Here is a 23784-nt window from a genome sequence, read left to right as displayed (position 1 = left end):
GACCACACCCACTGATATCTTCAAGACTGAAGGTAGCTGTCATTTAGGCTCAACTCTGCACTAATCCAATCTATAGAGCCAAAAGAACTTCTCCAAAAGGGGAAATCAGGGATTAGACTTGTTGCAAATATAGTGTGCGTGAGTGTGTGTGTGAGTGTGTGTGTGAGTGTGTGTGAGAGTGTGTGTGTGAGTGTGTGTATGTGAGTGTGTGTGAGTGTGTGTGTGAGAGTATGAGTGTGTGTGAGTGTGTGTGAGAGTGTGTGAGTGTGTGTGAGAGTGTGTGTGAGTGTGTGTGTGAGTGTGTGTGTGAGTGTGTGTGATTGTGTGTGTGAGAGTGTGTGTGTGAGTGTGTGTGTGAGAGTGTGTGTGAGTGTGTATGAATGTGTGTGTGAATGTGTGTGTGAGTGTGTGTGTGAGTGTGTGTGTGTGAGAGAGAGTGTGTGTGAGTGTGTGTGAGTGTGTGGCTTTTCACTTTGTATTTTATTCTACAGGGGTTTGAGTCACAGCAGCTGAGGGCTGGGTTATTATGGTGAGTTAGCTGACAAGGTAGCACACCACTCTTCATACCCAGGGCAAGCAGGGGAACAAGAATACCCTCAGATACTCTGACCACACCTCTGTGTGTCTCCTGACCACATACTCTGGGAATCAGAGGCTAACAAGAAGAACATTTTGTCTTTAAACTATCCTCTTCATTATAATTAAAATAGCAAGACAGCAATAGTATCCAGGTGATCATTTCCACACTCTGGTTAAGGTCAATCAGGTGAGAATGCCTGCCTTCTACAGCCGCTCTACTCTGTTCCTTCAGCTCCAAGGCCCTTGGTAGTTCTCCTCTCCAGTAAGAAGTAGTCAGATACTCTACTCTTGTTTACACAAACCCAGAGAATCCATATGTTGGCTAATATCAATCATCAGCTTGACAAGATTTAGAATCACCTAGAAGAAAAATCTCAGATGTGCCTGTGAGGGAGCATTGAAAGTCTGGGTTAACTGAGGTGCGACGGTACTCCCCACCCCCAAATAAGCACAAGAAAACAAGCTGGGCACCAGCATTCATTGCTCTTTGTTGGTGACAACAGATGCAGTGTCACCTGCTGCCTCATGTTCCTACTTCCATGGCATCCCAGATGACCTGGACCCTGTCTCAGAACCGTGAGCCAAAAAGAACTCCTCCCTCCTTAAGTTACTTTTTCCAGGATTAAACATGATAGGGTAGGAAATAACACGAGAAGTCACATTTTCTTCTGACACAAAGTCTGAAAACACCATAGCCACCAGTCATTTCCTATAATTATATTCAAGGGTCAAAGGGGGAACTTTCCATGGACTACTCTAGTAAATTACTAACTAAAGGACACTGAGCTTCCTGATTTGCTATTTTCTCCCATGATGCAATGCATGGCATTCCTTGAAAAACCCCTCTACCCGGGACAGAAAGGACAGCAATAAGGGAACATACTGAATCCCTGAATCTAGAAGTTCATGTCTTTCCTCTGCTGTCATAGGACAAAAAGGAGATGAAATACATGTTAACCAAATGTGAGTGCCTACCTTAAATTCAGATGGTTTGACTAGCAAACTTATGAGTTCATTGTACAAAAGAAAGACAAACCTATCCAACAGATTGCCCCCCCTCTTTTTTTCCAACTCCTTGCACATTTGAAAGTTTGAAAATCTACTGGTAGAAGCACATAACAGTAGCAAGAGGATACCTGACACGGGTATCTGATTTACCTCTCCTTCCTACAATATGACTTTGTCTCTCATTCTCTCATGGCATCAAGAATTCTAAATCACTCCTATCTCTGTTCATTTATGCATTAATCGATTTGTTCATATTGGGCCTCTTCTAAATGTCAGGCACTGGCCTGGGCAATGAGAAATGCAAGCCACAATGCTTGCATAGCACAACATGTACTTTCTGCAAGGACCAATGTCAACGTATTTTGTTCACTACATTTTACCATGTGTTTGGACCACTGCCTACATTACGAGGGATCCTTTCATTAGCTTTTGTTTAATGAATAGCCAAGCATATTAAACACTGGGCAAAGAAAACAAAACCAAAGAAACCTGCTGTAAATATTATTCCTTAGCATTGATTTTTTAGAGTCCTATGAGTCGTTCATTGTTAATCCCAACTTCAGAGCAAAGGGCTTCACTCCCTCTGTAAATTCTGCCATCCACATTATTTTCACTGAGGGTACAAGGTAGCTGTGTCTGTAGTGAGGACACAGAGGGGAGGAGCAGAATGGAAATATGTTGACTCATATCCTCCAGTAAATGTGTTTATTCCAACTCTGACATCATTGCCAAATGTGCTGCAGAGCCAGCAAAACTTGGCTCTGGAAAACTGAGCTGAAAGTCCCAAGCTTCATTTCCTACTGCCAGCCCCTTTAAGCCACTGGGCATGAAGTATTGGACAGAGTTAAGGATGAATTCTGCATCTGCTATGACAAAACTGTCACCTTTCCCAGACCAGGAGGCGAAGACATTTGTAGGCTACCTCCTTCATAACAATAGATAATTTCTCCTCTGCCATCCTGATGGCTCCTTCGTGCAAATGTAATCAACCCCAACCGCTGGATACGCTATTAACAGCGGAATCCCACTAATAAAGACAATCACGGCTTTGTAATAAAGGTAGTTCTAGACCCCTTGTCATTACTGGGAGATCCGCCCCCAAACTTTGCATCCTTTAAAGTTGTATTTAAAATTATTTGGGATGAAAACTGCAAAAAGAAAAAAGGAAGGAAATGCTCAATGATGAAGTAAATTAGGTGCTGCTTGAGAGGTTCCAAAACATGGGTAGAGCAATAGAGTTCTGGATATTTCCCCTAAAATATAGACGCTTAATAATAAACCATATAAGGAAATTGAATACTGTACTCTATACCTGTGTTTCTTCTATAAGGAAATTGAATACTGTACTCTATGCCTGTGTTTCTTCAGACGGTTCTGGGAAGCCATCTGGAACCAGAAACAACACTGGAAAATGCTTAGTGATCTCAGCCAAATGGGGCATGGCTAAGCCAGTGCCATAAACATTTTCTTGACGGGTCTTTTCCTAATGAAGTGAGTGATCAAACACCATACTCTTCTGGGTTTCAAGCAGAGACCTTTCTGACACAGAGTGGCTCTGGGCAGTTTTCTCTGGCATTATTATTCGCCAAGTGTCACTGTTATTGAAGCCGTACTTTCTGAGCACATTTCCATCTGACCTCATCCACTCTCTCGTTATCACATTACCCTTGTGACACCCACTGAACTCACAGTGACCCGTTTCCTGGTTGTGCTCTTGCAGACACTGGTTCCAGTACTGCTTCTCCATCTTACCCCTCCTGGTTAATCAGCACAAATCTTCCAAGCCAACTCTTAACATCAAGACTCAGCCTAAGCCTACCCTCTTCTTCTTACCTGCCCCCACCTGCAAAATGAGTCAGATATTCCTTCTTTGTTCTCACTACCTTTACCCTTATTACAATATTTACCATACAGCTTGAAAAATCATCTCTTAGTATGTACATAATAAGTTCTTGCAGGGAAATTTCAGTATTTGACTCATTCTGGTTGATTCCAAATGCCTGAAAAGATTGGGGCAGGCTCAATAGACATTGTATGATGGGGTGAACACAGGAAACTATTTTATTTTAGGTCTGTATGTATTTATATATCTATAGATAAACAGTGATGCTAGGTGATAAATATAGATAGATTAGATAGGTAATAGATATAGGTATATGATTAGATAGATGCTAGATAAATAGATGATAGGTAGTTAGAGATAGATATATAGATAGATGCTAGATATCCTCCTCATAGGAACCATTAAAAGTACCATTAAAAGGATACAGTGAGTTTGTAATTTGATGGATCATAAACATGTTTTCCCAACTGAAAACGCAATATACTATGCAGAGTATAGTTAGGTAAAACTGAGGCAGAATATTGGGTAGTGGCTTGACCTCCTGTTTCCTGCAAGGGTGGCATCTGTTGTATAGCCTAAAGCTTCATGACACAAAGGTACAAGTAGAGTTTTCCTTCTTTGCCTTTATCTAATTAGCAAATACAATTATTATTATTCAAGTACAATGTCAAGATATTTTCATTTGCTTAATATGCAAACATCAAAGTAAGGCTGGGTCCCAATAGTTAGGAAAATGATTCTTTTTTTTTTTTTTTTTTGGTTCTATTTTTCGGAGCTGGGCCGAACTCAAGGCCTTGCGCTTCCTAGGCAAGCGCTCTACCACTGAGCTAAATCCCCAACCCCAGGAAAATGATTCTTTGTGTCCCTTGGGATGTGCCATATTATCTTAACTGATTTAGGAAGCTAGAGAATTTTGTTGTTGCTGGATCTGGGGCTTGTTGTTGTTGTTTTGTGGTGTTTGTTTTGTTTAAGGCTGGAACTCACTATATTGCTAATGGCTGGAATTTTTAAAATGATAATTAATTCTGTGTATGCTGTCATCAAGAATAAAGGTGATGAGGAATGAAGAGGGAGTCGGGCTTCCAGGCTACTGCTTCCGATATTCAAAGTACAAATGTTCTGTGTAAGTCACACACAAAATAGATTACATTTTTTTTATTCCCTGTGCTCCTTGTAACAAAAATACTAAGGTCTCAACATTTCATCTTGGCTTGGGAGACCTTCCTTGTGACTGCAGCTTGGTTTGTAACCCTGGTTCCAGCCAATTATTTAAACCCTTGAGTTCATATGCCCAGTTCACTTCACTCTTGACATTTTTGCTTTGTGCTATGAACATATTATTTCCTTATGGTTTTCCTCGTCCATCTTGCCCTTTACTTTGAAATCTCATGTTTTTTTTCTAGTTCAGATATTTTCATCTGTATAAATCTTTCCCTTCCTTGCTTTTATATACTGAAAACTGACTGCTTTTCCTTCACACTCCCAGTATAACCTATAATCATTATCGTATAAAGGACTTAAACCAGGAATTGTTCAGTGTGTGTGTGTGTATGTGTGTGTGTGTGTGTGTGTGTGTGTGTGAGAGAGAGAGAGAGAGAGAGAGAGAGAGAGAGAGAGAGAGAGAGTGTAGAACAGTATTGAGCACAGAAAATGGCTGAAGGATTGCATGACATTTACAAAAAATTTTTTCAAGTATTAGAAGCAATGTTTATTATTGATATCAGTCATGATCAAATATAGTTATTTGTGCTGGCTAACTTCAGTTCATTGTGCAACTACTGCATGCCAGACACAAGGGCAGATTGTATGTGCGTGTCTCCAGTCTTCACTTTTAGATTGAAAAGGGTTGTCACACTGAGACTACTTTATTTATCCAACACTACCACATAATGAATGACCTACCAGAGAATGGCTGACAAACTTGTCCTTCACCTGTGGGCTTCTGTTTGTTCCACAGACCATATTGATTCTCCCACAGGCAAAGTTTAACGCTTTGTTATTGTTGCGCAGATATTATGCTAGGCATTCAACCAATCCTGTTTTGTTATCTTCCTAGTTTCCTTGCTGTAACTACAGCGTCAGGTAGTGTCAACTCTGCATTTCTCCATAAAGAAATGAGAAAGCTCAACTCTTTCCACGTCATAAACCCTGAATTGTCTATGATCCCAAATAGACACAAGCTATGCCAAGTACAGCAGAAACCCGAAGTGGTCAACAGTAACTTGAGACCTCACAGCAGTTAGAATTGAGAACAAGTATGAAATGATCAAGTCATTGAATTAATGTGATGCTACATTACTTATTAAGAGAATCCTGAATGGTGTTTGCACACTGTACTTTCTAGTATTTTGGATTCCTAAGAGGGTTCTTCCTGACACCCCAGTGTCTATCAAACAAACCTTAGATACCTGCTGTGGCGTTTCTTCCTGGGCATTCACTCATACCTGATTCTTTGCTAACGTGATCTCCATTTCACTTATTCCACACTCAAACATCCATCTACTATCTTCATTTTCTTTCCTGGTCATGTTTTTCCCATTCATAGTATCTATACTATGCATTAGACAATTGGATAGCATCCTAATGTTCTCTAACATTAGATATACTAATGCATTAGACTGAACTACACCTAAGCAATTAGGCTTTTTCATATAGTTTCATGTCACTTCATATTCTTTGCATGCCTCTCAACTTTGCTTTTATTGCTGTGTTTTAATCTTGGTTCAACCAATAATATGAACAATTTACATACGAAAAGCATGAAGGATGCTTTATCATTTCTGGTGTTGGTTCAAATAACCCTTTAGAAATAGACATGGCAAATAAATACTGTGTTTTGCAGATGAGAAACCCGAGACTGTAAAGCTAAGGCAATTGCCTATGTCATGTATGTAACTAGAGTAGGGTTGGGTTGTGGGTTAAGCTTTCTGGAATCCATATTCTTTCCTTTTTTTTTTTGGATTTCCTCTAAACTGAAATCTCAAATACAAATAGGGAATACTTAATGCAGGTGATGAGACAGGTGTTTGGTCCTAGTGTCTTCAGATGTCAGTTATTCAATCTGTCTGCACCCAAGGGAAGATTTCTCCACATGGACATTTCTCTTCCACTTTTGGGATTTTCTGTTACTTGGTAAGGTTTTCTCTACTCACTGCCTGGAGACTTTTGTCTAGGATGATGGTTGTCTGTCACTGACTATGACATCTCACACAGCAAAATACTTTAAAGTAGTAAGTTTCAACCGATGCCTCATGACCCTCACAGGGGTCACATATCAGATATCATAAAAGTAGAAAACTAAAGTTATAAAGTAGCAACAAAAATACCTTTATGGTTGGGGTCAGGTCAACTTAAGGAACTGTATTAAAGGTTCACAGCATTAGGAAGGTTGAGAACTACTGGTTTAAGGAAATCATATTTCTAATGACACATTTAGCCTGTAGGAATCGGGCTTGATTTTATTTAATGGAATATTATATTTCAAGACATAATGAATGCACGCGCATAGTTTTCTAATATGGAAGAACTTTAAAGAGGAGTCTATACTGATCTATACTACATAAGGATGTGGAAGAAGAATATGGAAGACCCTGTTGATCTTCGTATGAAGCACTATAGGTGACTGGGTGATATATAAGATGTCCCAAGCCTTGTTTTACTCAATACTGAGTGAAAAAAGAACAAATATAGAACATTCCTAATGATGCATTAAAATCTAATGCTACTAGTCTTGTTTGTATGAGAAATTCAATCAAGATACGCTTCTGGTTTGCCCAAATAGTTTCTTGAATGTGATATACATGTTCTGTTACAAAATGTACTGGCTACTGAGTGTGTGTGTATGTCTGTGTGTGTGTGTGTGTGTGTGTGTGTTATGCAAGCTTCCATGCATGTATGTGTATTATATGTATGTGTGTATTTGTGTGTGTTCTATGTATGTAGGTATGGATGGATATGCACATGAATGTTTATGTGCATGTATGTGTATTATATGTATGTGTGTATGTGTGTGTGTTCTATGTATGTAGGTATGGATGGATATGCACATGAATGTTTATGTGCATTATATGGATATCAGAAGTCAACATTGGGTGCCTTCCTCAATTTTTCCATGTTATTTTTTGAGACCTGGCCCTGTCACTGAACCTGGAGCTCACTGATTGAGAGAAGCTGCCTATGAGCTCAGGGTATCTGCTTGTCTCACTTTCTCGCACGGGAATTACACCTTGCCTAGCTTTTTGCAGGATTGCGGGAGACCTCAACTTAGCTGTTCATGCTTGTACAGCAAGGACATTAACAAGTGAGCCATCCCCATGGTCCCTGACTGATGATTCTTGTTGTTTTTAATGAAGCCAACAGGGAAGAAAGAAAAGTCCTATCTACTCTATGTAAATCACTCGACATACAGTTAACATTTGTAGAAAATAAATATTAGTCGATATTGGTGTCTGCTCACTAGGTACTCACCAGACACTATGCTAAGTGAAAAATGATTAAACAGCATTTATCATCTCATCTAAGCCATACAATAATGTAGCACCCTACTATTACTTCTTTTCTATACACAAAACAATTAGCTTTTAGGGTAGAAAAGAATATGAGGTATGACTATCCTTTTCTTAAAGTGAATGATTAAAAGATGCCAGAGCTACTTGGGTAATAGTTTGATCTGATGGACAGATTTAAGTCCAATCCAGGAGTTATGTTACTACAATTCTAGCTTTCCAGTGTAAACTTACAGGATGAATTGCCTTAAACTTCCACTTCATGTTCTTGAGGCGTAACATTAATGTAGCATGAGTTATCCTTTCAATTAGACACAACGAACTTTTAAAAATCAAATACATAGAAAGAAAAAAAAAACAAACGTGAAAAGTCTTGAACCAAAATTTTAAAGGATATATGGCTTTTTTTTTTTACTCAGACCTGGATGTGAATTCTCCAAACCTCTGTGGATTTTGGTTGCCCCACCTATAAAGCTACCTTCCACAAATTCTAAGAAGGAACAAATCAAAGTATCAACATTAAATCTAAAATGTGTGGTGCTGCCCCATAATTAAATGGCTGTTGCTGTTTTCATGAACAAACTGACAGAGTGTAGTTACGTAAGTGGGGAAGCAGAGTACATCGTACAAATTCAATCCGGCAGCTGTCTTTGGACCAGGAAATTCCCTCCTGTGTTGCTGAGCATCCATCCATTCTCACTGAGCTGAGCTGCCTTTGCAGAAAGCGAATGGTCCTCTAGCTAGCACAGAGGAAAAACGCAACGCATCCATTCTCTCCTCTCTCTCTCTCTCTCTCTCTCTCTCTCTCTCTCTCTCTCTCTTTCTCTCTCTCTCCCTTCTTTCTTCTCTTCCTCTCAGCCTTCTTTCCCCCTTCTTCCCTTCCTGGTCTCTTTATAGATCCTACCACCTTACATTTTTAGCCAAATGACATCTGCATTTAGTTTCCAGACCATGGCATTCCTTTTTAAGCCCTGTTGTGCTGTCCCTAACTTGCCAAAATTGGTATGATCCTTCCAGTGGACAATGTATATGCTCCTTACTCAGCAGCAAGGTAACCCTGGCCAAATGGGCTCTTAGTCCTTTTGCCAACCAGATTATTTCAGCAGAGCAACAAAATAGACCAAGCCCTAGAATCATCTATATTTTATATGACATAGCCAAATAAAGGATAGAAAGAGGAAACTCCTGCCCCCTCCCCCCTCTGTGTGTGTGTGGGGTGGGGTGGGGTGTGTGTGTATGGGTGGCACTTTGAGTTAATAAAATGCTGAGTTACAAAGCCCAGAGAGTTCCTGACAGCAAAGACTACCAAATGAAATCCATCACATAGACCTTCCATAGGCAAAGTTACCACCAGTGTTTTCTTCCTGCAAACTGTTTATGCTGCAGATTTTTACTGGCCTTTCCCAGCCTCTGCTCCTCAGTAATGAAGCTGAGCCTAACCATGCATCATCCTTCACTGTCTGGTCATGTAATATGGATTAGCACCCATTCACTGACCAGGAGAGCTCACCCTAAGATGGTGAAAAGGTGCCCCCCCACTCCGTTTATGTTTCAAAACGTATGATAGTAGATTCTGTGATCAGAGGATTTTTGTTCCTTTTGGTAAAACTCATTCATGAGTAAATTAAAACTGCAAATCATAGAAACAGAAATGAGAGACCCAGGAAGGCCTCTCTGAGGCAACATTACTCAACTGCAGCACATCACATTCCTACACATCCTAGGGCTGTCAAATGGGAAGAGAAGAGCTCAAGTCCCCAAACTGTGGCAATCGTGAGTCATGATTGTCTCACTAATCAGAATTTAGACATCCATGAACTTCACAGAAGCAGCTCTGCTGCTAGGAGGAAAACCCCTTGGCTGCAGGGACCGAAGGGGCTTTCGAAGTCCACTGTGAGATGTGTAAACACACACTGATGCCTCCCACGAATCTCCATGAAGTGCAAATCGATGCAGATCCTGACCGAGCTCTCTGAGGGGAAACCTACTTTTCTGTCTAGCTCATAGCTGCTGGATTTGCTGGTGCTTTTTTCCTCCTCATTACATTGAGATGCTGATTATTTGGTAAATACATGCGAAAGGCCACACTCTCCATACACACTTCTTCTGGGGTGGAAATAACCTCCTCCTCATGTTTCTAGCTGAATAATTTAGCTGCTGACACACCGAATCAAATGCAGCCGTGACAGGTATCCCACTAATCAGGCTAAAAACAGACTTTTGCCCAGTTTCATCCCCCCACACCTATCTCATTGCCTGGCAAGACTGAGGGTTGAGGTTGGGGACTAATAGGATTCTTAAGGAAGTCCAGCCCCTCATCCAATGTTATACTTTATTCAGTCTTATAGGAACTCAGGTGACTCTTCTGAAAATGGTTATGATACTAGAGAGATAGTAAAAGTTTATTTTCTAGGTAGTGAAATGATATAGAACAAGAGAAGGAGGGGGAGATACAGTAAAAGATGTGTAATATGGTCTTGTGAGATGCCACCCAGTCCATCCCTGGTCATAGGACTCATAAATCCTCAGAAGTCACCTCAATATTGATACTGGAAGATAGAGTACAATAGACTAAGAAATCCTACTGTGTGCTATAGCACAAGAATTCCCACTGTGTGTAAAAGGGAATGACCCGATTTCCCTTGTTGACTATGTGGATATAACTCTCTAAAGTATCCCTGTGACATGTTTTTTTAGTAGGGTGGCCAAGCTCCAAACATGATTTCGCATAGTATATTCCCATTCTGTCTTTGGAGAAGATTGAAATTAAACAGCAGTATTTAGAACTGGGTCCAAAGTAAAGACAGAAGGGTTTTAATAGCCAGATTCAGGTCTGATTTAGGAGGTGGTGACTGGCAAAGCTAAAGGAGGAGGCATGAAACCTGTCCTACCCCAGAGCTGCTTGTGCATGGCTGCTCAGACAGGCAGGGCTCCTGCTCATCTACCTACTGATACTTCATGGGAAGTTGGCTCAGTCCCTAATTCTGCAGAGGGAATGCAGGCAGAAGAGAGAACCGCAAATGGGCTACACCCTGAGTGCTTAAATGGCAGGTGCAAGGGAAAAGGTGTGGACGCTGGTCAATGGGAGGAGCCAAATGACTGGGGAAGATTTACATAGTTCCCTCCAAGCCTCAATTCCTGCATCAAGAAAGCTACATCTTGGAAATGACAGTTCCTCCCAACACAGGATACTCAGATACAGGCAGGCACAAAGCTGCCTTAGTCACCTCAACACCCACCCTGGATTCTTATTTGGAAAAGAAAAAAAAAAGCTGGCACAAGTACCCGGTGATCAGCAACCCAGCCAGCACATCCTTGCTGCTGGGAATTAAGACCTTGATCTAAAGCAGCATTTATAATGCTGTATTGTCTCAGGTGTGTTTGGGATGGGTTTCAAACACCAGGATATGTTCTTCAGCATCTGGGGAAGGCAGGAGGAGGGGAGTAGTCCCCAGTCCCGCATCTTCCTGCAGTCTCTTTAAAGTGCCTAGATACCAAACCAAGGCTCTGCATCCATTTTGCCAGCAGGAACCACTGAGTTTGGGAACTTTGGAAGCCACGGGGTGGGGGTGGGGGATACCAAGGCTCAGATTTCGGCGCCAGAGTTCTCAGCCAGGAAAGCAGTTGAAAATCAACACCCATCTGCCTCCTCTTTTTCAGTCTCCATCCCTTCTCCCTTCCAGGACACCACAAAGATCCTACCCACAGCGGCACACCTACACACACACACACACACACACACACACACACACACACACACACACACACGCCGGTGCACACACCCTTGGGCTTAGAAGGTCTTAGATTCATAAGATAGCAAAGCCACAGAACGAAAAAGGCCCGTGCCACCTCCCTGCTTCCCGCCCTAAGTCTGCACATGATAAAACCCCACACATTCCAAACACCACCATAGAACACAGCCCCCGCCAGTAACCCCAGCATGTCCCGTACCTGATATGCAGACGATGAAATTGGCTTGAAGAAGAAAAAGCACCTCCCAGACTATTTCCATCCTCTGATTCTCATTCCAGGTGCATCACTCGACGGGAAAACAGGGGGAAAGGGGGGAGCCCGACACGGTACACACATACACACACGCACTCACTCTCTAGAGAGCGCACACTCGCGCTCCCACCCGACAGCCGGCCAGGGACAGTCACCCCCAAGATCAATAACGCAGTTTGAATTGTTTCGGCAAATCTCCCCTTGGGCTCTTCGGATGTGCTCCCCAGATGTGCTGACACATGTCCGATGCCTCGTTGCCTCGGAGGTCTCCCTGCTCTGGTGTCTCTGCTCCTCTCACCAGCGGCGGAAACAGCACTTGCGGCGACCGCGGCGGCGGCGGCGGCGGCGGCAGCCACCTGAAGCCAACAGCGCTGGGCTTTTCTTGCAAAACTGAGACCCCGATCCTCCGGGCGCCCCAAGAAGACATAGACAACAGCCCCCCGCTGGGCCGAGCTGTGCAGTTTCGGGCTCTCGCCTTCTTCCGTCTGCTAGCTGGGCCCAGGTAGTCCGCGACAAGTTGCCCTCGAAGTCCGCCCCCCTTCACCGGGACATGGTCAAAAGGTGGCTTCTGTCTCTGATCAGTCCGGTTCTCCTGCTTCCGGAGAATGGGGGGAGAGGAGCAGACACCGCACACAGAAAAAAAGAAGGAGAAGCGAGGATTATTGCCCGAAAACACGGGTCACCAGCTGCCTCCGTTGACCCTCCCTGCTCCCTAAGTCCTCGAGCCGCCTACCACCTCCAAGCTGGGTTCAGGCGATGCTGCCAGGATGCCGAGCCTAAGGCTAGGCTCCCGGGACTGGGGTGCGTCGGGAGCCTCACTGACTCCCCTCGTTGCACGCGCGCTTTCTGCTTTTCTGCTATTTTCCACGGCTCCCCAGACCCCGCAGTTGCCTGGCTTCCATCGCCCGCAACTAGCACCGCCGCCGAGATTTTCCGCAATGCAACTGCAGGGGTCGTTATTTCCTCGCCTACGGATCCCGACGCCTTCCCACTTGGAGAGGAGGAGGGCAGGTGGGGGCGGGAGCATGAGGAGGAGGGGGAGGAGAAGGCTCGGCCAGGTGAGCGTCCGTGCCGCCGCCCGGAGTCCCCACGTCAGCGGGGCGGCCAGGCACCCGGGGGCGGAGGCAAAAAGTCCGTCCCGGGTAGGGCGGTGAGGACCTTAGGAGCAGTAGCTGGGCGTCAGCACTTCAGGCTGCTGCCTCGGCCGGGACCCTAGGCGCCAGCCTTGGAACTCCGCCCCGCCCGGCTGCCCCGGTTCCCCTCCAAGAGCTTGGAGTTTCTTTTTTCTTTAAAAAGAACTTCTTGGCTGCTCGTTCACTACAGAGAAGCGGTGCGGGACTCAGCTTGGAAGGACTGCGCTGTGTTCATTCCCTCGGCAGCGGAATTTGAAGGATTTTTTTTTCGTTCTTTCATAATCTATTCCCTGCCCTCTCCTTCTCGTCCCTCTCCTGCCTCCTCCTCCCTCTTCCCCCCTTCCTGCTCGGATGCCAGAAGAAGTCTACTTACCCCACAGTTATCTTCGCAGGTTCCCTGATCAGGTGCAACTCTTGCCCGCAAGTCCCTCACCTCCCTCCTCTCACAGCGGACGCTCTAAGTCCGGGTACCAGCGGCCGCCAAGCGCGTCCCTATCAGACCAGCTACGTGAGGAGCCGATACCATCGGAAGCCCAGGCCTCCCGGGAAACGGGTTTCCCTTCTTGTTTTTCATTCACCGTTTTTCTTTAGCAAAGCTCTCAAACGCTTTGGTGGCTTTTGATGGACCCCGGGATACTCTCGGTCAGCGACACTCAGCAGCTTCCAGGGAAGGAGATTTCCCCAGCCACACCGCGCGCGCGCGCGTACTCTTGCCCAGCGCGCGGCTCTCTCGGGCCCCAGGGGAAGGAGGGGGCGGCGAGAGCACCACCCATCACCCAGGCGGAGCGGGAGCCGCCGGGTCTGCAGAAGGTCTAGCCCTGGAAAGGCGGCCTGGGGATGCAGGGTAAATGCTAGGAAATCCTGCGCTCCGGACTGTTTTCCTAAAAGTGCTAGGGGTGAACAGGGAAGGAAAACCTGCAGCAGATTCGTATGCGTCTATCAAGGCAGGAGTGTCTGGCTAAACCCCCAGACCTACCTCTTTTAGGGGTGCTGAAGAAGAGGAGGGCAGGGCAGAGGGAATCCCTGGAAAGATCTGGGATTTCTCGAGGAGCTTGTCCGGATACCCAAGTGTGACGTTGGGAGGTTTTCATAAGCGCGGATGAACACACACACACACACACACACACACACACACACACACACACACACACACACACCAAACACACGCACAACCCACAGGGAATATTTTTGTACTTTTAAATTGCTGGTGTTTAGAAGCCATTTCACTGTGAGCCTCGGTCTAATAAGCATAAAAAGGGTGGATAAGTAGAAAGGAAGGGGTGGGAAAGAACCATGTTTTTGATCTGCACAGTAGATTTCAGCGAACACAGTGAATGAGGCATACAGACTGCGAGGCATCTAAGGGTGCGGCATAAGAGCCAAAGTAGTTACACCAGAGGGATCCCAGGATTCTTGAATGGAGTCTAGGGAGTCTCTTTGTACTGGGAAGTCTGGCGGCGTGAGGCTGGGGGATGGGGGTGGGGGAAGGCTGAGAGAGGAAGGAAAGCTGCTAGCTGACTGCAGGAACCAGAGTGTGCGGTTCTGCAGCCTCCGGGGATCTTAAAAAAGAACCTCTGGCAGACTTGCCTACTCTTTAAGAAGGAGGTGTGGCCGAGGGACTTTTTTTTTCCTTCTGAGACGACAGCCAAGGACTCCAGGTGGCCAGCGCATTAAAAATCGAGGCTCAGACGAAATAAATCCATGATTTTTAGGTAGAGAACTTTGAGGCTCAGCAGGAAAGACATTGAGACTTGAGAACATTAAAAGAACCAGAGATGGTGAGAATTAGCCCATTTGGGAAACATATAGGGGAGTATTTGTCTCCGTGCCTTGAAAGTATACAGCATGAAAGGGATTTTTTGAGCGGAGAGAGAAGAAAGCAGTTTGCCAAATATGAACAGATCCATCCTAGGGAGAGTTCAGCACCGCGGATAGAGACCTACCTTCAGTACCTCTGAGCTGATTTACTGCCAGCAGGAGAGCTTTCTCTATGGAAGTGCAAATAAAGTGACTGGGTTTTATACAACAATCCATTCATTTATTAACGGATTATGCAAATATCAAGTGACTGGCTTACATACATCAAGCACTGTAGTAGAATGTTGTGGTTTTAGAATTGAAAATCATAATAATGGGCGTTTTTCAAAAAGCTTAGAGATTGTGCCTCCCTCTACATTTTGCCTTAAGACCGATACTAGTAAATAATAATTCTTCCCCTTCTTTTCTGCCTAAACCTGCCTTTATCACTGTAAAAGTTTGATTTATCCTTGTTTAGAATGTAATTTTTTAAAAACATAAGTGCTTGAGAGTATTTGTTAGTTAAAAATATGTATAGATTTCATAGAGCATGCATTGATGAGTTCCTAGAATGAATTATCTCTCTTAGTCATCATTAACATCCTGTCTTAGTCCATTTGTGCTGCTTTCACAAAGTAACACAGCCCACAAAATTTATAAATAATTTCTTACACCCCGGAGGCTGGGATCGGGCCGAGGTTGGGACATTCCACATTGGGAAGAAGGGTTCTGTCTATGCCTTTATATAAGAGGAGGTAGAAGGACAAAACATATTAAACCACTTCCCATGGTCGTTTTACAAGGGTAAATCCCTCCATTCAGGAAGGTAGAATCCTTATGACTTAATCACTTCTCTACAGGTCTACCTTTCATATAAGCACACTGACGATTCGATCAGAACATGAATTTTGGAGGGTACACATTTGGACCACTGTAACAGATCCCTGTGCAATAAAATATCTTATAAATATAATTTCAGTCTCTATTGACCTCACAGCTCCTATTAGGTAGTATAAAGATTACTTCTGGAAAGTCCAAACTATGCAACCTCATGTTTTATGCAACTACATGTTTTATAAAAATGAAATGCATCACCATGGGGAAAGTGTTGAGTGCTTAAGTCTAAGTGTTCATGCCACACACACAGAGACAATCAAAGTCTGGATGAAAACATACTGGCAGATTATGTAACTCCAAAGTTACTTAAATTAAAATCAAGAGAAGGAAAAGATTACTGGCAGTTGGGAACAGCCAAGAGCATTCCTAACAAGGAGTCTAAAGGCCGATTTTCTTACATTTGCAATCTGGCTATAAATACAATATGTCCCTAATATTTTGGTTCCTTACTAGTGTCTCGTAAAAGAAATAACAATGTTTTCTTAAGTGTTTTCTAGGCTTGATCTGTATGTTTCTTTTTAAATTGTGAAATCCTCTCATTAAATCCAAATAAAAACTCAGTGAGAAAATATTAAGTGGGAATCTTTAAATCAGAGTATAGTATTCAATATTACCCTTCATTCCTAAGTGAGTGCAGTGTTCTTGACAGCCAGCAGAGGGCATCAGATTGCCTTGAGCTGGAGTTTTAAGTGATTGTGAGCCATTGGATGTGGGTGCTGGACACTGAATTCGGGTCTTCTTCAAGTGTAGTATCACCCTGAGACATCTTTCCAGCCCTTTATATTCATATTTTGATTTTTTTAAAAAATGTTCCTCTGATACTGATATCATCTAATCTCATTCCCAGTCCTTTAATTTCTCCATTACAAATTCAGTGCAAGTGTTTTACAAATTGAGGAGAGTTTTGATGAAGCTCAAATGTTATCAGTTGCCTTACAGACATTAGAACAAACACAGTCCCACTTCCCAGGAGGATAACACTGAATTTTAGTGGTGGTGATGATGGTGGTGGGGTTATCCTCTCTTTGATTCACCTTGCTAAAACAAGTGACTCATCTGATTGGTCAGATTTGTAAAAATTTAGCATTTGTTCAGACATGCTTCTTAAAAGTAGTCCATATGGAACTAGAAGGTGAAGGCAATCACATGTTTGTTGTTGTTGTTGTTTCTCTCCTACTAGCCTGCATTCAAACACAAAGAGTTTATTTACTGTGTCCTTCAGGTTTCACACCCATCTCTCTCTCTTTAAGACAATGTCATGTTGTTTTGCTTGCACTGGCCTGACTTTACTTTGTATGTATGCTTCATTCTCCATGTCCTATCTACTACCTTGAGAAAAGTAGTGTCAGAAAGACCTTTGTTCTATTGCAGAGACTGCATTTCTGAGGTCGGTCACAATCAACGATGTGTGTGGGAAAGAATATTTAGAGCCCACTTTATGTAACCAACTTTATGTATACAGGTGATTTTTCTAGTTCTGGATTTGAGGGAAGCCAACAGACAAATATCATTTTAAGGTTTTATTTAAATGTTTTTTAATCTAATGTGCATATGCACGTAGAATTCCTATCAAAAGAAAATTACTTAAGAAGAAAAGGTATGCCATGTTCATGGGTTAAAAAGAACTCAATAATATTAAAATAATGGTTTCATCCAGGCACACTATGAGTTAATATAGTCCCAATTACAATCTCAAAAAATTCAGGCATGACAGTACATATCTGTAATCGCAGCATTCCAGAGGGTGAGGAAGGGGTATTGGGAGTCTAAGGAAATTTGGGCTATCTCAGCAAACATAACCAGACTCCAGAAAAACATCCAGAAAATGAACAAGCTGTTTCTAAAATATGTATGAATCTGCAAAGGACCTAAAATATACAATGCACATTTGAAAAAAAAACAAGCTACAAGATTCAAACTATCTGACTTCAAGACTTATAAAATTCCAATAATCAAAACAATGAGGCAATTGGATCAAGACAGAGAAATAAATCAATGAAACAGAAGAGCAGAGAGTCCAGGAATAGAATGTCACACATTCATTCAGCTGATTTTCACTGAAGTGCAAAGTCATTTCCTTAGAGAAAGAATGATCTTTTAAGCGTGGTGAGCCAAGGAAGTTCTGAGTGGATGTGTACAGCACGGGTGAAGTGATGTCATGTCAAGGATCAATACCTCAAGTTGATAGGACTTGGCAACACTAGGTCACTGCCCCTGGGAGAAAGCTCAGAGGGACAGCAAAGGACTCCTTCTGGTCTGAGTTCAAATGTTAACAGCATGTGCAAGTATGAGTGCTTATAAATGATTGACCACTGTGTGCAGAAAACTATAGACTGTGCTATGTTTAATAAGTGCTCTGAAGATCTAGGTCCCTACATAGTCTGTGCCACTTAACCGGAGTGCACATGCAACACCCGACTCCAGATCTTCTGTATGTCTGTATGTCTGTCCTTTCCTCACTCCCTCACTGCCCTTTCTTGTCTCAGCTAGGCATGATGTCTTTATCACAACCCGGTATCTATAATACATATTTGGCACCATGTTCAGTGACATATGTCAAAATAACTTTTAAACAGTAAGACAATAAGTGTGTATAGTATGATTCCATTTATATGAGATTATCCAAAAATGTATGTTACTCCTTAAAAATATACGCCAACTAGAATTGGGCTTGGGAAAAATGGGAGAAACAGGAGGGAGAGGTTGCAAAAGAAAAACGTTTTTTAAAAAAACACATTTTGTTATTTTGATTTTATTAATAGATTATGGATATATAATATATACCAAGATTTCTGATTATATACTTGAAACATGTTTAATTTGCCTTATGCCCATTCTATGTTAACATCATCTACTTAAATGATTCGACATTTTGGAAAAGTAAGTAAATTTGATAATAATAAATAAGCATATTAACAAATTGTTGATGGATGGGCTTAGACGAGTTGATTATACTGTTGTCCTATCTGATCTACCAGTTAACATTGACTTACCCAGACAAATATTGAAAATTTGAAGAGTGGCTATAAGTGTTAAGGTTTTCTGTAAAGAACTAAATCTGATACTGTGCCTCAATGTATTTTACATGTGTTAGATTGCAATAGTGTAATCATTCTTTGAGTCCCATACAATCTCCTACCATTGGTTGAGGTGATTTTTTTCTTGAAGGTGCTAGAACCTACAGTGCCAGTCAGACTTGGGAAGAGGGCAGTTTGGGGAGAGAAATGCACACTTGAAAGATGAGCTTTGGAGGAGTTTGGGCAAAGATTGGTCTGCATGACTGAGAATGTGGGGTTAAGGAGTCGACATGTGGAGGGTATGCTTGAGGGTGCTGAGAAAGCTGGGTTCTGATGCTGAGCTATGTGGTGAGGGAAGCAAGGTGTTAAGCTTGTGCTATGCCAGAAGGCACATGAGAAGGTCATCATAAAATTGGCATGGAATCCTCTGATCTAAGAAGAATCCCATTGAAGAACCAGTTAAATGTTAATCTCTGAATGGTATTTCCTGCAATATACTCTGTGAAAATTCCTGTGACAGTGCTTGGGCTGCAATGGCAAGGGATGTTTCAGCAGATCCCAGTGTATGCTTATGGGCCATCCGAAGCAGAGGCAACTTCTGATGCTTTCTCAAAATGAGAGGTAGATCAGACAGTCACAAAGGGCAGACCCATATCAGAACATAATGCGTGGTGGGTAGTGATGATAAGCCTGGTAAGAACGAACAGAGAGGTCTCTTCTGCGGGGACTGCCCAAGAGTTCACAGGAAGCAAAGAACCTAGAAGGCGGGGCTAGAGGTCTATGTTCAGCATGCAGACTGTGGACATCAAGCTGTGAATTAGACTCTGGCTTCTGCTATGACAAATTGTTACAAACTTAGTGACTTAAACCACTGTATTATTTGGGAATGTTCTAAGTCATAAATCTAAGATTGAGCAGGAAGATGTACTTTTTTAAACTGTTTTAAAGATTTATTTATTTTATATATATATGTGTGTGTGTGTGTGTGTGTGTACACTGTAGCTCTCTTCAGACACACCAGAAGAGGGTATCAGATCCCATTATGGATGGTGGTGAGCCACCATGTGGGTGCTGGGATTTGAACTCAGGTCCTCTGCAAGAGCAGTCAGTACTCTTAACCACTGAGCCATCTCTCCAGTCTCAGAATAAAAAATGATTTGGAATAAGTAAACAGTACACACTCTGTAAATGATGGTTTAAAGATAAGAAAAGGCACGATTGCTTATATTAGTGAAACCAAATCTCTTGCATTTGAGTCATAGTTTTGATGACTAATTTTTATAGAACATTGGGAAAAACATTAACTTATATGCATAGGTGTCCACAGAGGCTTGGAGAAGGACAATGAGGTATGCATACACAGTGGGCAACTTTTCAGCCATGAGGGAAAGTGACGTCATGAAACAAAGTGGATGAGACTGGAGAAAAGCATATTAAATGAACTAAATAATTCTCAGATATCATTTTTTCTCTCATTTGTGGCTCCTAGATTTTGTATAGTTACATAAAATCGTGTATGTATATATGACATGAAGCTAGACATGAAAAAGGGAAAAAGGGAAGGGTTCAGATTGAGGCGTATAAAGAACATCCTCTAAACATATGTGTGGAAGCCTTAAAACATCAATAAATTTTAAATCATAGGCGTCCACCCCTGATCCCTGATTGAGTGATCAAGCCCCCAATTTCTAATGTTGGGAATGAAGAAACTTACTTACGTGTAGTCAAGTAATATGTAAAGTTTAAAGAGAGGCATAATCAAAGGCAGACTGGAACTTGAATCTAGCCTTTCTAATGACTCTTCTTTTGTAAATACCTTCCAATAAAACCATTATTTTTATTATTACACAGTACTGCATGGTGCTGAAACAGAAGGGAAATGCATTACCCAAAGCCACACATCTTAGAAGAAAAGTATTTTCTTAAGTCTTTCTGCTTTTTGTCCAACAGGGTTTCGATTCTTTGCTATCATGTGTGTGTGTGTGTGTGTGTGTGTGTGTGTGTGTGTTTCCTATGTGTATCTCCATGTTTGTATCTCCATGTGTGTCTCTGTGTGTGTTTATGTGAGTTCATGTGTATATGTGTATGTGCACATGTGTACATTTATTCTATAAACAGCTTTCCTGTGGGATTTTATCCTAACAGAGACCATTCTGTCTTCATGAACTAGCTGCAAAAATCGTCAGGTTGTATTTATAGTCAGTGTAGAGGATTTTACTCTGATAGTGGTTCTCAGGTTTAAAGAAAGGCTTTAATTAGGACAACCATTTGCTCCCGTTTCAGCTTGTATAATTTTGAAGTTAACAATTACTACATTAGGCTTTTAAATTATTTGCTAGATTTTTTTTTACATTGCCATTTAATGATTAGCCCCCAAATGACAGACATTTCACCTTTTATTTTGTACATGAAAGGCACCTTTCTGCTCTTTACTCAGAAACTTCTTCATGCTAGACTCTAAAACCTTGTGTCTTACACTATAGACTGTGGAGCCCTTTGCCACATCCACATTTACTTTCTACTGTTGGCCACTGTTCCCCACCACCAAGTGCTTCACCTGAGGTCTTCACTTGAGATCTTTCTTTCTTGTTTAGGAATTCATATTTGGTATCATTAATTAACAAAACAAAACAAAAAAAACCCTAGGAGTCTGGCTAGGTCATAGGTCCTAAGGGAGACATTAACACTGATATTCTGCTAAATAGTCGTAGTATTAAAATGCCCCCTAAATTCTTATGCTATACAGATAAGTTAGCGCATATCTCAGTCCTCATTATAAAAGCCATTTATATACTTTCTGTACTGGACAGACACTGTAGTGTAGAGACTCACAACTGGTCAATGTACAGAGAATGAAAGACTATGGAGTGCTCATCTCTAAATGGAATATCTGTATTACAAACCTTTTGTGAGGGGTTCAGGGCTTATTTTAGCAAAGAGGGCAGAAACACTGGAAGAGCTGTAGCAAGACAGTATTGGTTGGACACAACATACCTGTTGCATACTCAGGAAGCCCCACTCCTCTCTGAACTATTAGTAATTGATGGCATCTGGGGAGGTAGAGGGTCAATTTTCTTCAGGCATGTGTCTGCTGAGAAGTTACCCATGCTCACGTAGATGTCCTTACATCCGTGCACGTACAGGTAGCAGTGCAAAGTAGACTCGGTGATGAAAAAAAATAAGCTAGTGTCATTTGGAAAGAAAAACTCTATAGGCCCATCTATAGGGGATTTACCTGATTATTGACTGGTTTGGATTGTGTAAATCCTGAGTGGGTAGTCCTGAGTTGTGTAAGGAAGCAGGCTGGGTAAGTAATGAGGGCCAAGTCAGTAAGAGACACTCTTCCATGGCGTCTTCTTCAGTCCTGACTCCAGGTTCCTGCCTTGAGTTCCTGCTCTGACTTCCCTCAGTGAAAGAGTGGGATCTGAGAATTGTAAGCTGAGAGATTCTAGTCCCTGAGTTGTTTCTGGTCATAGTGTTTCATCACAGCAATAGAAAACCTGACTATGACAGGGAAGGGATGGGAAGGGGGAAATGCTGGTAGTGGATTTGATCAAAACACATTATATACATGTATGGCATTATCAACCAAAAAAAATAAATAAATAAATACAAGAAGTCTAAAGGTAACGTCATACATTTTAATTAAATTTTAAAATACAGCTTGAATTTAAAAAGCTAACAATGTAAACATAATGAAGCTGCATAATTCATAGTTTACAGTTTTTCTAGAAAACTATTGTTTTATGGAACTATATTTCCCTGGGAAAAACAGACATTCTCAAAATTTCCCATGTATTTTGTTTGAGGCAGTACAGAATAATGAAGACTTTGGGGTTGAATGTTTGACATAGAATACTAAGTAAATTTCTCAGAGTTGAATAACATATAAAATATTGAACTTAAAATATTTAGTAAATTTAACCATAACGTTGTTCAATCCTTAAAAAAAGATGCTTCAAGGTCCCTTGTGTCACAACTATGATGCTTCTACCCACATGTGGTTAAACAGCCATTCTTTGTTCAGGCCCTCAGTCCTGTGTCTTCACTTTTCAGTATTATGATATACTTTGGCCAGGAAGGATCTAAGACCTACTCTTCACATACATAGATTCCACTATCAATGCTGCCTTGGAAAATCATGTGTCCAGCTTTCATTCAAAATACTGAAGGTTTCAATAAGTGAGGCATATTTCAACTGGAAGGTGCAAGGACAAATTCCTCTTTTAAGTCAACACAAATACAAGTTATTTGTATTTCCATTTTTCACCATGGATTTTCAAACATTGCATGCACCTTCAACAGTAAAAACTTTCTCCCCGATAGAAGAGTTGAGTGACTGTGGCAGGGAACTCTCAGCTTTCTGTGTCTGTCTTCAGACTTTCGCTAGACAGAGAAAACTCATTAAAACCAGAGAATGTCCTGTCAAGCAAAACAGGAGAGAGAGGAGTAGCCAAAACCCCATGACAGAGTTAGCAACAGGGAGACCAAAAGAGATTCTGAGACAACAGCTTTTCTTATAAAAATATAAAGAGCCCATTGTCAGGTACCACAAAACATCCAGTCTGTCTTAAATGCCCCACAACATCAAGTAATGACTCTCCACTCACTAGTTCAAATGTGTTCTAACAAATCTTTTAATACTCTTACGAGTTGACTTGACCTGATGGCAAATTTCCTCAGAGAAGGGAAGGATATAAATAATGCATTTGAAAATATATTTCATTTTAATCTCCCATAAATTATTATTTCTTTAGGAACATGCATTTTAAATGAGCAAGAATAAAAATTTAAAGATATTTTAAACGATTGGTCATTAAAATAAAATTGTATTCTTTTCATTTGAGGTCACCAACTTTTCTCATAATAAAATGGAAGATTCTGGTAAGTAGTTCTCACTTTCTTTCCTACAAAGTGAAATGGGAAACAAACTTGTACCACACCCTTTACCCTCTCCCTTTATATTTTTTTATTAGAAAGAAAATTATAAGAACCAACTC

General features: G+C 41.8%; 1 protein-coding gene across 1 annotated transcript in view; it reads right to left on the bottom strand.

The window, feature by feature from the left end:
- The window catches only part of Car10 (carbonic anhydrase 10), a 502355-nt gene extending 488550 nt beyond the window's left edge, over positions 1–13805 (bottom strand). Inside the window, exons 1-2 of the mRNA NM_001427769.1 lie at positions 13447–13805; positions 11887–12532 (exon numbers count right to left, since the gene is read on the bottom strand). Coding sequence (NP_001414698.1) covers positions 11887–11947 — 61 coding nt within the window. The 5' untranslated portion in view covers positions 11948–12532; positions 13447–13805. The remainder of the gene's footprint in view (positions 1–11886; positions 12533–13446) is intronic.
- Between the last annotated feature and the right edge of the window lie 9979 nt (positions 13806–23784).

The sequence above is a fragment of the Rattus norvegicus genome, chromosome 10 (genome assembly GCF_036323735.1).
Source record: "Rattus norvegicus strain BN/NHsdMcwi chromosome 10, GRCr8, whole genome shotgun sequence".
NCBI classification, from domain to species: domain Eukaryota; kingdom Metazoa; phylum Chordata; class Mammalia; order Rodentia; family Muridae; genus Rattus; species Rattus norvegicus.
The sequence above is the reverse complement of the archived record's forward strand: the minus strand, read 5'-3'. Positions and strand labels throughout refer to the sequence as shown.